Raw genomic sequence first — 12,867 nt, 5'->3', positions numbered from 1 at the left:
AGATCATTTGAGATATGTTCCAGACGAACGTCTTTCTTTTGAACATGATCCCGGATGAAATGGTGACGTATGTCAATATGCTTTGTTCTGGAATGTAGAATTGGATTGTATGTGATGACAATTGCACTTGTATTGTCACAGAAAATTGGTGATTCAGATGAATCAACACCTTAATCTCTGAGTTGTTGTTGAATCCAGAGCAATTGTGCACAACAACTTACTACGGCTAAGTATTCTGATTCAGCTGTAGATGTAGCAATAGATGTTTGTTTCTTACTGAACCAAGAAATAAGCCTGTCTCCTAGAAATTGACAAGTCCCACTTGTGCTTTTACGATCAATTCTGCAACCTGCATAATCTGCATCTGAGTAACCAATCAGATTAAAACTCGAGTCCTTTGGATACCATAATCCAACATTCTGAGTTCCCTTTAGATAATTTAGAATCCTTTTGGCAGCAATGAAGTGAGATTGTTTCGGATTAGATTGAAATCTTGCACACAGACCGACTGAGAACATAATATATGGTCTTCTTGCTGTCAGATAAAGTAAGGATCCTATAAGTCCCATGAATAGAGTTTTATCTACCGAAGGTCCAGCTTCATCTTTGTCCAGTTTTATTGAAGCACACATTGGAGTACTAGCAGCAGAACAATTCTCCATTCCAAATTTCTTCAGAAGTTCTTTTGTGTATTTGACGTGATTTATGAATATTCCTTTTTCCATCTGTCTGACTTGTAATCCCAGGAAGAATGTCAATTCTCCCATCTACTCATTTTTAATTTATCCTGCATCATCTTAGAAAACTTCTTGCATAATTTGGGGTTAGTTGACCCAAATATGATATCATCAACATATATTTGAACTAATAAAGTATGATCACCTTTGAAAAATTTAAAAAGTGTTTTATCTACAGAACCAATAGTAAAATCATGATCATTAAAAAAAAGTGAAAGTGTATCATACCAAGCTCGTGGAGCTTGTTTCAACCCATAAAGAGCTTTATCCAGCTTGAATATATGATCTGGATAAGTTTGACTTTCGAATCCTGGGGTTGTTCAACAAACACTTCTTATTGAAGATGACCATTGAGAAATGCGCTTTTAACATCCATCTGGAATACTTTAAAATCCTTGAAAGCAGCTTAAGCAAGAAATATTCTAAAAGCTTCAAGTCTAGCTACAGGAGCAAAGGTTTCATCAAAGTCAATACCTTCTTCTTGTCTGTAACCTTGTGCTACTAAGCGAGCCTTATTTCTTACTACACTACCACTTTCATTGAGTTTATTTTTAAATACCCATCTAGTTCCTATTATAGATTTATCTGAGGGTTTAGGAACTAAATTCCAGACAGAATTTTTTTCAAATTGGTTCAGTTCAATTTGCATAGCTTCTATCCAATTACTGTCAAGTAAAGCTTCTTTTAATTTCTTAGGTTCTATATGAGAAATAAAAGCAGCATGCATTAACTCATTAATCATCTGACCTCTGGTTCTCAAAGGTGCAGATGGATTACCTATTACCAAGTTCGGTGGATGAGTCTTGGACCATCTGTAATTTGGACCAAGTTGATCTGTGTTTCTTTGTTGATCTTGATCATCGTGATGTTCAATATGATATGTGTTTGTTGGAACCTCATTATCAATTGGTGGTTCTTATGGTCTCTGTTCTTCAACTTGATCTGGTTCACATTGAATTTCTCTATTCCGTCTGATCTGGATCTCTTCATCATCATCTGTATCAAGCTTCGAATCTTCTATTCTGTTGCTAAGATCATTTAATCTTGGAGATTCATTAGTGACAGATGTTTCATCAAAACAATGTGAACTGATTCTTTAACTATTAAAGATTTAGTATTGAATACTCTATAAGCTTTACTAGCAGATGAGTATCGAAGAAACAAACCAGCATCTGATCTGACATCAAGTACAGTCAGATGAGTCTTACCATTGTTGTTGATGAAGCATTTACAACCAAATACCTTAAAGTATGATATCTCTGGAACTTTACCATACCAGATCTCATAAGGTGTTTTTTCGACTTTCTTTTTAATCATTGATCTGTTCTGAGTATAATAAGCTGTGTTTACATCTTCTGCCCAAAACTTCTGTGAAATACCTGAATCAACAATCATTGTTCTAGCAGCTTCTTTTAGAGTTTTATTCCTTCTTTCTGCAACACCATTTTGTTGTGGCATTTTAGCTACAGAATACTCATGCTTGATTCCATGATTTTCCAGATAAGTAGACAGAGTTTGATTTTTAAACTCGGTTCCTTTGTCACTTCTAGTTTTGTCAATCGTTTGAGATTCTCATTTTGAAGTCTTAAAAGAAGTTTAATCAATTGGGTGGCAGTTTGATCTTTGTATTTTAAAAATATCACCCAAGTAAATCTTGAGAAATCATCAACAATAACCAAGGTGTACTTCATTCCCCCTAAGCTCATTAATGGTATAGGACCAAAGAGATCCATGTGCAATAGTTTTAAGTTTTTGGAAGAAGATTTACAACCTTTATTTTTAAAAGTTGATCTGATCTGCTTACCTAGTTGGCAGGCAGTACAAACTTTATCTTTTGAAAACTCGATTTTAGGCGACCCGTAACCAATTCATATTTACTCATATTGGCTAAAGCTTTGAAGTTCAAGTGATTGATTCTCTTGTGCCATAACCAATTTTGGTTCATCTTTGATGCTGCCAGACAGATTGAGTTAAGTGGTTGATCCGATCTGTTTACTTTGTAAGTATTTCCACTTATTTCTCCTGTCATAATGATTAGTCCAGATTGATTTTTACTGTGCAGGTGTGCTTTTGAAATTCTACACAATATTCATGGTCACACAATTTACTAATACTAATCAGATTATATTTTAAATTTTCTACAAGTAAAACATCTTTGACGTGAATATTTCCATGGATAAGCTTACCCTTACCCATGGTTGTACCTTTAGAGTTATCTCCTAAAGTAATTTTAGGTCCTGGTCCTGGAATGTATTCAGATAACATTCTTTTGTCTCCTGTCATATGCCTTGAGCATCCACTGTCCAAGTACCAGACTGCTTGTTTAATAAGTTCACTTTTGTTTACCTGCAAAAATAAAGTAAAATAACTTTGGTCCCCATTCGTACTTGGGTCCACGCTGGATTAATCCATTTGGAATCCATACTTGGATTATCCTTACATACTTTCCATGATGTTGTCCTTTGGGGATAGAAGGTCTATCTGATGTCCTTTGTGCATTGTGCTGTGTGTTCCAAGTGTAGTGATCAGATCAATTATTTTTATTTGACTTCCAATACTTTCTATAAGAGTCATTAAAATGTGGTTTATGTTGAGATGATAAAGTTCTTTGTCTTTAAAGACCATGTCCAGACCAATTTGATCTAGGTTTAGTCCATCGTAACTTAGATCTATCTGGCTCAACATATCCTAGCCCTCTGTGTAAGAGTTTACTCTCTTGAGGTATTGAATATTTCATAGGGATCTCTGGCTCATATATCGTGCTGGATCTCACAAACTTCATACATTTAGAGTTGTTATTTTCCAGACAAGATTGAGTGGTTGAAATAGATGAATTTCCTTCATTTATGTTGTAGCCTAAGACAGATTTATCTCCAGCTTGCTTTTGCATTCCAGTAAGTTTATCTAAGGATATCGATGCTTTATTCCAAGAGCTTACTAGATATTTTAATCTCTGATTTTTAGATAAATTTTATTGAAGCTTACTTCTCATATCATTGTTCTCAGTCATTAACAAACTTATCTGAGCCTTTAGACTGTCTGATTCAGTGTACTCATTTGAGTTACCTTGATCTGACTTATCTATTGAACTCTTTCTGTTTGTTCTGACTTCATCAAACTTGTGAGATAGTATACGATATTCATTAACCATCTCATTTATTGCATTAATAAGATCTTCCTTACTAAATTCATCAAAAGTAAAATCAAGTACCTCTCCTTCATCGGAAAATTCAGAGTCATTAGCCATAAGACATTTGACAGCATCATCTTCACTTTCACTTGACGATGTTTCTAAGTCAGATGAGGTGGAGTCTGATCCAGCCCACTTGTTGTTGCTTTCATATGCTAATAGAGCCTTTTGTTCTTTCTTCCTTCTGAATCTCTTTCTTTCTTCTCTGAAAATCTTTTTGTATGATGTTCTTTTCTCATCCTTCTTTGGTTTGGTACAGTCAGCTATGAAGTGTCCTTCTTTTACACAGTTGTAGCAAGTTCGATTTTCTTCAACTGGTTCTTTTGGTTTGAAGCTTGATATGTTTGCTCTTTGGAAATTGCTGTGATTTTTTCTCATGAATCTTCCAAACTTCTTAACAAATAGTAACATTGCATCACTACTGATTTGTTCTGCCATTTTGGTTGCTAGGATTTCATCTGCTGCAGTGAGGGCCTTGGTAACTTGTGATGTTGATGTTCTTCCTCAGTTCGAACTCCCAGCTCGAATTCATAGGCTTTGAGATCTCAAATAAATCATGTAATTCGATCTTATTGAGATCTTTGAATTCTCTCATAGCTACTGTTTTCACATCTCATTTACGTGGTAGAGCTCTCATGACTTTGAGTGCTACTTCACGGTTGCTATAATTCTTCCCAAGTGCATTCAGCTCAATCATACTGCTGCTGAATATTTCATCGAATTCATTCATTGTTTCTCCTGGTTTCATCTTTATGTTGTCAAACTTTTGGATGGACACCATGAGATTGTTTTCCTTTGTTTGATCATTTCCTTCACATAGTTGGGTGAGCTTTTCCCATATTTCTTTGGCAGTAGTGCAGCTTTTGATCTTGCTAAACATGTTCTTGTCCAGAGTCTTGTATATTATGTCTTGGCTACATTCTCCAGATTGGCTTTCCGCTTGTCTTCAGAGGTCCATTCATCTCGAGGCTTTTCTATCATTTGTGGAGCACCATCAGTAATGGCAATGGCAGTGTTGATTTTCATAATCTTTATTGGTCCATCTGTTACTGCGAACCACATGTCATCATCTAGTGCTAATAGGTGTGCCTGCATACGAATTTTCCTATCATCATAATATTCTTTTGAGAACATAGGAATTTTACTAAAATATGCCATAGCTAAGGATGCCATAGTTAAGAGACGATTCAAGTGATAAGCAAGAACCGCTCTAATACCACTTGTTAGGATCAAAAATATGTGTAGAGGGGGGGTGAATACACTATTTAAAAACTTTTAGAAATTCTTCGATCTGATTTGTGAAAATCAGACAGAAGTTTTTTTGCTTAAAACTTTGATCTGCTCGAAAGATCTGAAATTATCAGGCGGAAGAAATATTCCTTGCAGATTTGAATAATTAGAAAGCTAAGGCAGATAAAGTAATGTAAATGCGGTATGTAAAAGGGACAGAGTTTTTTATGGATGTTCGGAGATGAATTCTCCTACGTCACCTCTTCTTCTATTTCCAGAAGGATTTCACTAGAAGACTTTGATTTATACAACGCTTTGTACAAATCCAATCCGATCAATCCTTTGAAAGGAACTCCTAGCAATACTCTCTCTCTCGAAGCAGAGCAATCAATCTTCTTTGAGTTACAAAAACAAAGCTACAGAGTGTGCTTCGGTGTTTTGATCTGGATAGCTGTGATTGGCTTTGATCTGGATCGTTCTTGAATGTATTTCTTTAAGCTCAATCGATCTTTGTAATACTTTCTAACTCAGGATCTCAAAACTTTGATCTGATAATCTGGGTTTCTGAGTTAGGATATTGAGTGAAGACTTTTTGGATTTGCGAATGAACTTAGATTTCGATATCTTGTGATTTTCACTCTTTGTCTCTTATTAGAATCTTTGAATCCCTTGAGTATTTATAGTCTTCAAAAGTAACCAGTGAGCCGCCAACAATTTCTGAGATTGAGCCACCAACATATCTCATAAATTGGCTCACAAATCTTGACTTTGAAGGAAGCCAATCAACGTTCAAAATCCCATTAAATGCTTTTGTCTTTTACTTCAACAACCTCAGCAACGGTTACTTCAGAGTGAGACTTTGATCTGGTTGATGGCTACTTGATCTGTCTTAGTGGAAGTTTGTTGTATTTGATCCGTTGAAATAAATTGTTCACAAAGAAACGTGGATCAAATACTTGATTCATCCGAAAATCGGACATTTGATCTGGCAGCTTTAAACTTTGATCTTGATGAGTCTGATTTGTCCTTAAATTATTTTATTATTTTGTTTTGTTTTGACTTCTTATCACCAAAACTTTAGAGTTTGATCTTCAAGAAGGTCCACATGCAACTTACTCAATACATTAACACTTATGTTTATTTTAACATTTACTCATCATTTGTGTGTCCCACTATCGACACATTCATATTTATTTTAAATTTATATTAAATAAATATATTACAAGTTTATTTACAAATCTGATAGGATCAAACTACTGATGTGAGTCTCTACTACAACTGAACTGGATTGGATCGGATGGTGGGGGCTGCTATTGTTATTGGAACTGATCTGCTAAATCAGTTGCTTGCTACTGTAGTATCAATTTCAGTAGGATGAGCCACTGAACTCTTATTTCTCTATTGTCGATAACGGTTGAACAATAAAAGTAAGAATGTGCGGAACGAGGTCTACTGAGATATTGAACTTGTATCAAATGACTCTACTGATTGTGTGTGTGTTCAACAGAAATTAATTAGCACGACATTTATTTCTGGATGTTCGGAAACTCAACTGCTCATAAGTCACCAATTTTCTTCTGTTTCCAAAAAGTATCACTCGAAGAATTTGACTATTACAAAGATTCAATATCCTACCTTAGTTAGGACTTAGCCCACATCCTACACCTGATACTCCTAGACTCACCTCAAGAACTCAGTTCTCGAGTGATTCTTGTTACAGAAGTTTGCAGCATACCTCAACTAATGTAACAATATTTGTACAACTCAACACTTCACACTAAATGAACCTAGCTGATCTGATATAATTGTTGCGTGTGTTTGTATTCTTAGGCTCTTGATATGATGTACAATATAAGTGTGAACTCTTCTACTGGATGAATGTGAACAAATGAAAGTGTTCAGTTGTTCTTTGACAAGTTGTGAGTGTTTGTGAGTTTCTGTGAGTCAGAAGCTTCTTCTACTGCCTTTGGTCTCTATTTATATAGAGCAAGAAAACAGTCATCTTTATGCAAATATATCCATTGGATTGTAGACGTTTTCTTGTCTTCTTACATGCCATTGTTTTTTATAAATAGTACATTGTATGAAGGTAAACTTTTGCGGCAGCATAGTTCTTAGTGTATTAGTGTACGGGAGCATTGTTCAAAGGTTATTAGATTTGACTGGTTTCTAGAGAGCATCTGCTGGTTTGATTTTCCGTTTGTGCTTAATTTTGCTCTTCTCCTTCTTTTGATCTACTATCTCCCCTACTTCTGCTTCTGCTTCCTCTACTGATCTACTTCTGCTCTACTAGTTCTTCTTGTCTTCTCAACTTTGTCTATTGGTTTCTTATCTCTTCTGTTTCTTCTCTTTCGTTTAGTTGATGCCTAGTTTTTCAAACACCGAAACTCAGATACTTGATTCTCTAACAATTTTTCCCTTTTTTGTGTTTGAAAAAACTAAGCAATAATCCCATTTTTCATTTCTCCCTTTTTGACAAACATCAACTTTTGTAGTATGTTGAAATTTTCTTAAAAATCTCGAAACTTCAAAGCTCGATTGATCTTCATATCTTCAGTTATACTCTTGATATCTCTTGATACTTCAACTGATTTTCAAATTTTCTATAGATACGCTTCTGGTTCACTCGAATTTATGTCCAACTTCTTCATTTCCTTCCTCTAATTCTCTCTCTCTCTCTCCCTTGAAGCTGACTCCTTCTCAACCTTTTGATTAATTGAATTGATAAGCTTGAAAGGTATTCAAAACAAGAACTTGAGATGTCTACTATTATGTCTTCCTGTTTATGTTCTTCCCTTATTTTGATCTTATATTATTCACTTCTTATTATCTATTATACCCCCTAAATCTATTCTTCGACTGAAGTTCCCCCTTACTTAATTTCCCTTTTCAATTATGTTTAGTATATCTTCATCGAACTGGTTTGAATGAGCTGGATTTTTGATCTGCTTCTATTTTTGTTTCTCTTTTGATATCACTTGCCAATATCGTATAGTCAAGGTTGATGAATACTGATTTACTTTAACTCTTCTGTTTTTGCTTCTTGACTGGTCTACTTCTCCTCCTGTTTCCCCCTAAATTTATGCTTATTCTGAAGTTCACCTTTACTTACTTTCTTCTTTCAACTGTTGTCTTCTGTTCCTGTTACCTATAAAAACAGATGTGTACCTATTGTCCCCATACCTACTTGGGTCCAGAAAGGATTAGTCCTTTAGGAATCCATACATGGATCAACCTAACTGGTCAACCACTAGCAGTTTTCCATCGAGGTTTTGCATAAATAGGTGTGTGTAGGTGGTGTGCATGATGTGCAATGTGTTATGGGTGATGTGTATTAATTCTAACATGTTGTTTCACCCTTCTCATATCATGAGTTGACTGTATTTTCTTTGAAAAGGCTTTCTGTTATAGGTTATGTTATGCTTTCCATTCATTGAGCCATATTTGACTCGACTAGTTGTAGTATCCCAATTTTGTTTCTTGTGACTATAAGAACTAAACATGTTTAGAATGGTTGAAAAATGATTAAGTAATTCTCGGATGAGATTAATAAGTAGAAAATTGAATTCAGGACGTTCGGAAGTAGTCCGGAGGGTTCCTGGTGTTTGAGTAGTTCGGAAGGTCCGAACATGATCTAGGAACATCTTGGTAGTTCCGATCCCTTTGGAAGCAAGATTATAGTTCGGTAGCTCGAGGAAGTTTAGAAGCTCCGATACTGAGTTCGAAAGATTCGAACGTTTCCCCGACATTCAGATATGGGCTTTTTGATTGGTGACTTGACTTGATTGGACAAGGTAGAGTTCGGAAGCTCTGATCCCATAGTTTGATAGGTTCGAACTCTGTCAGCAGCCAAGTTATCCCATCAAAGGAAACGGGTTTGGAGGAGAGATTTCGGAAGGACGATCAGAAGTACCGAAGTGATTTCAGAAGTTCCAAACTGGAGATCGGACGTTCCGATCGTGTTCTATAAATATGGGATCCAAGAACCTCATTCCTTGCTCATTTTCCCTCCCCTATTTCTCGTCCCTAGGTGATTCTTGTGGCTTTTGGGGGATTTCTAGACATCTCTTTAGAGGCCAGCCGATAACAAGGCACTACTGGGATCGTAGCAAGAGTTGTGACTATGTTTTGGGACTATCACCATCAAAGGCTAATGACGGATCCAGGTATATTGCTAAGCTTTGATTAGTTTTTATGAGTAGCTATTAGTCTAGTTAGGATTTTAGTGAATTATAAGTGATGTGGTGATTATATGCTTATATGTTTGGACTTGAGTACTGGAGTGGCTAGATTGCTTGAGTCTCTGTATTCGAGGTACGAACGTACTATCCGAGATACCCTGGTTGAGTATGCATGTTGTAGTGACCCAAACCGAAATCAACTACCAACAGAGTCTTAAGCATGCAATTAAATCTTAAAGCACAATTAAATAAATCTAGCAAAAACTTAAACCATACATACAACAATCACCGGCAGAACAATCGGGATAAAACAAAGAATAATATTATACAACCATATCGAACGGGAAATACTAAAATCCAAATCATCACCTGATACAAATAGGTAAAAATCCACGGGACCACTGCAGCTCACCGACCGCTACCTTTGTGTTCGTACAACCTAAGTCAAAGTTTTCTAGTGATATCCTTCCGAGGAGGAAGAAGAGATGACGTAGGAGTTTTTGAAATCTCCGAACATCCATAAACAAATACGGGTCTATTTATCGCATTTATTTTACTTTTGCTACTGATTCTTAAGATGCATTGTTGAAGCATTTTGTGTTCTTCATACCATACAAAGTGTTTGATAAAATGTTTCAACCAAACCATTTTCATAATTTCAACTTGCATTGTTTCAAAATGCCTTAAAAATGTTTAATCAGTTTCTGCGAAAGATTATTTTGAGTGTCTTCCACTTGATTTGAAAACCAAACTCGATTTAATTCATCGATGCTCAATATTTCAAGAACCGAGCTATTTTAGCTCAAAATATTTTAAAGTGTGTATTCACCCCCATCTACACATCGTAACTGATCCTATCAAAGTGTCTATGAAAAATACTTTTTACCATAATGTGGGAACGGTAGACCCTGAAGCACATCAGCAACTTGATCCGATGCCAGATGATTTTGTTGCACCCTATCTGAAGTCAGAAGTGTAATCCTTGACCACACCCAAATTTACAACGATATACAATATACACGTCCCATACAAGAAATTTAACCAACACATATATAATTTTTATATAAGTATACTCGTACCTGAAGTATTTGGAGAGGCCCACATAAATCTTTCTTCAACTCCATACAAGTGTTGCATAACTCTCGATAGAGATAGGCCAATAAAGCGGAACCCCAGCTATATGTATTCATTGTATCGATGTCCTCAAGAAATGGTAAATACATAAGCTTAACTGCAAAAATCTCTGATTCTGGAAACATACATCCACCGATAATCAGTAATCCAACACAACGAGAATATTTCACAATGTTGTCATCTGTGCTTTCAGTTTTTCACTCTAAAGTAAGACAAGTTATCTTTCAAGCGTTTAATCCTTGGCTCGCATACAATTTGTACAAACCACTCGGGTTTAGGACTTACCCACTGCCTAAAAAAACTCATAGCCACTCAATTTATTGTAGGCCGCAACCTCACAATCCGCATAATGTTTAACATCTTTATGACAAGACTACAAACACAATCTTTAAGGTATTTGTGTTAAGACTCTCACTAAACTATTCTATGAATACATCTCTCAAATATGTGAGTGAGTTGGGTTCTCTTCAACTCATATACAAAGATTTCGGACAAGGAAGAGTGTTCTATAAACTTGGTTTGGTGTGAATAACTTGGAAGTGAACGCTCATTTTTTTTCTTGTTCTTCACACCTTTGACTTTACTCTCAATCTAGCTGATAATCTGTTTTTCTGCCCTCTGCCTTTGAATACCCTTTTTTTTGTGTTAGATCTTCAATATGTTGTATTTATAGGCTCCAAAAATGATATAGACGTTAGACACATTAATAGAGCCGTTAGAATGCTTTTGTACTGTTTATGGAGCATTAAAATGAATTCCACTAAACTGATTTTGCAAAACTGGTACTGTAGTAGTTGAGCAACCTTTGGTTTGGTAGTAGTTGAGCAAACCTTAGTTTGGTAGCAGTTGAGCGCACCTTCAGTTTAGTAGAAAAACTTTAGTTTAGTAGAAGTTGAACAATGTATCTCTTGATGCATTGATTTCTAGGCAAGGTGGTAAACCTAAAAGTTGTATTTCTTGAATTTATCTTTCCAACGCCATGAGAATCAATCCATTTGAAGTTCATATGAGAAATTAATGCTTGAAATACCAAAGCTGCTCAAAATTCAGATGAGCACAAAATCAATTGAGTGGATATGAGAAGTTGAGTGTTATATCTCTTGATTCGTTGATTTTTTGGAAAAGTGATAAAAATGAAAGTTGTAGCCCTTTCTATTAGATTTCCATGGAATCAATAATAACTCCATTTTTAGTTTATATGAGGTAAATATGCTCGAAATACCAGACTGTGAAAAAAATTCTTCTCTACAAAATCTCAGTTCCAAACTAGAAAATTCAATATAGTTTATAATATCTTTATACTTAGTTTCAGACTTCAAGTTGTGAATATGATTTATAGAGCATTGTCTTAGCTTTCCAAACCATGCTAAATCGTTCCATTTGGATAATCGAGCTGCAAGATATGACTAAAATACCAAAACTGATTGAGGAAAACTGATTATGTGTTCTTGCTCGACTGATGCAATTTAGTTTGGTGTTGCGACGTCAGTTTGATCTAGATAACATCCATTTTTTCTCGAATAATGTGAAGTACAATATGTTCCAAATTGAGTCTTCTATTCAGTCATTTTGGCGGCTAATCATTTTCATCACTGAGATGTGAGATATCATCAAAAGACTGGAGCTCGCGAGAAATTCAGTTTAGCTAATTTTGAGTTTTGGCTTCCATCTTGAGTTGACAACTTCACAATAGAGTAAATATGTTAGAAACACAATAAAAAGTTTTGTTATCATCAAAATCAAGGTTTTTTGTGTTTCAAAACCCAACTGTCTCCTCCTTTTTTATGATCACAAAACTTGGATAAAAATATGAACATTGAAACTCAAGTAATGCAAAAAACATATTTTTATCTAACATATTTCTCCCCCTTTTCGTGTGAATCAAAAAGATACAAATTGAACACAAAATTCCTCTCCCCCTCGCTTAAAATTATAATTAGTTCTCTCCCTATATTTTTGAATGTTTGAAATCGATAAAAGTAGAGGGATAATTACCCGACATATTTTCAAAATATGCAATGCACAGAAATTTCCAACACAAATAAGTCAAGTTGAGCAACTAGCAAGCTTCATCAAGAATGTACAAAATTAGCTCGAACCGCTAAGCAACACAAAATCAAGATTGACATTCCAACTGGAATATTCATAAATCATTTAAGCGTCCCTTTTAATATTTAAGCACAAGCACTGGTGTAAGGGAAATGACTAGATGATTATACCGAGTTTTCTTGATGATATATGGCTGTGATTTGAGATTATAAGTCTCTTAAATTGATGAGTTCAACATCCTTGAGCTTCTTGACAAAAAAACATCAACTCATGCATATGCTATGTTTTCTGCGGCAGCACACTGGTTTGATTTCAAAGAATAAACTGCTTTTACTCATGCATCACC

General features: G+C 35.3%; 1 protein-coding gene across 1 annotated transcript; it reads right to left on the bottom strand.

Moving 5' to 3' along the window:
- Nucleotides 1–1,775: 1,775 nt before the first annotated feature.
- LOC140877314 (uncharacterized) lies at nt 1,776–4,365 on the bottom strand. The gene is made up of 4 exons (XM_073280853.1): nt 3,723–4,365; nt 3,511–3,641; nt 2,942–3,083; nt 1,776–2,116 (listed from the first exon to the last, which is right to left on the bottom strand). The coding sequence occupies exons 1-4, from the start codon at nt 4,363–4,365 to the stop codon at nt 1,776–1,778; spliced, it is 1,257 nt and encodes a 418-aa protein (XP_073136954.1).
- Between the last annotated feature and the right edge of the window lie 8,502 nt (nt 4,366–12,867).

This window comes from Henckelia pumila, chromosome 2 (assembly GCF_033568475.1).
Source record: "Henckelia pumila isolate YLH828 chromosome 2, ASM3356847v2, whole genome shotgun sequence".
Taxonomy (NCBI): Eukaryota; Viridiplantae; Streptophyta; class Magnoliopsida; order Lamiales; family Gesneriaceae; genus Henckelia; species Henckelia pumila.
Note: the sequence above shows the minus strand (reverse complement) of the source record. Positions and strands in the feature narration are given on the sequence as shown.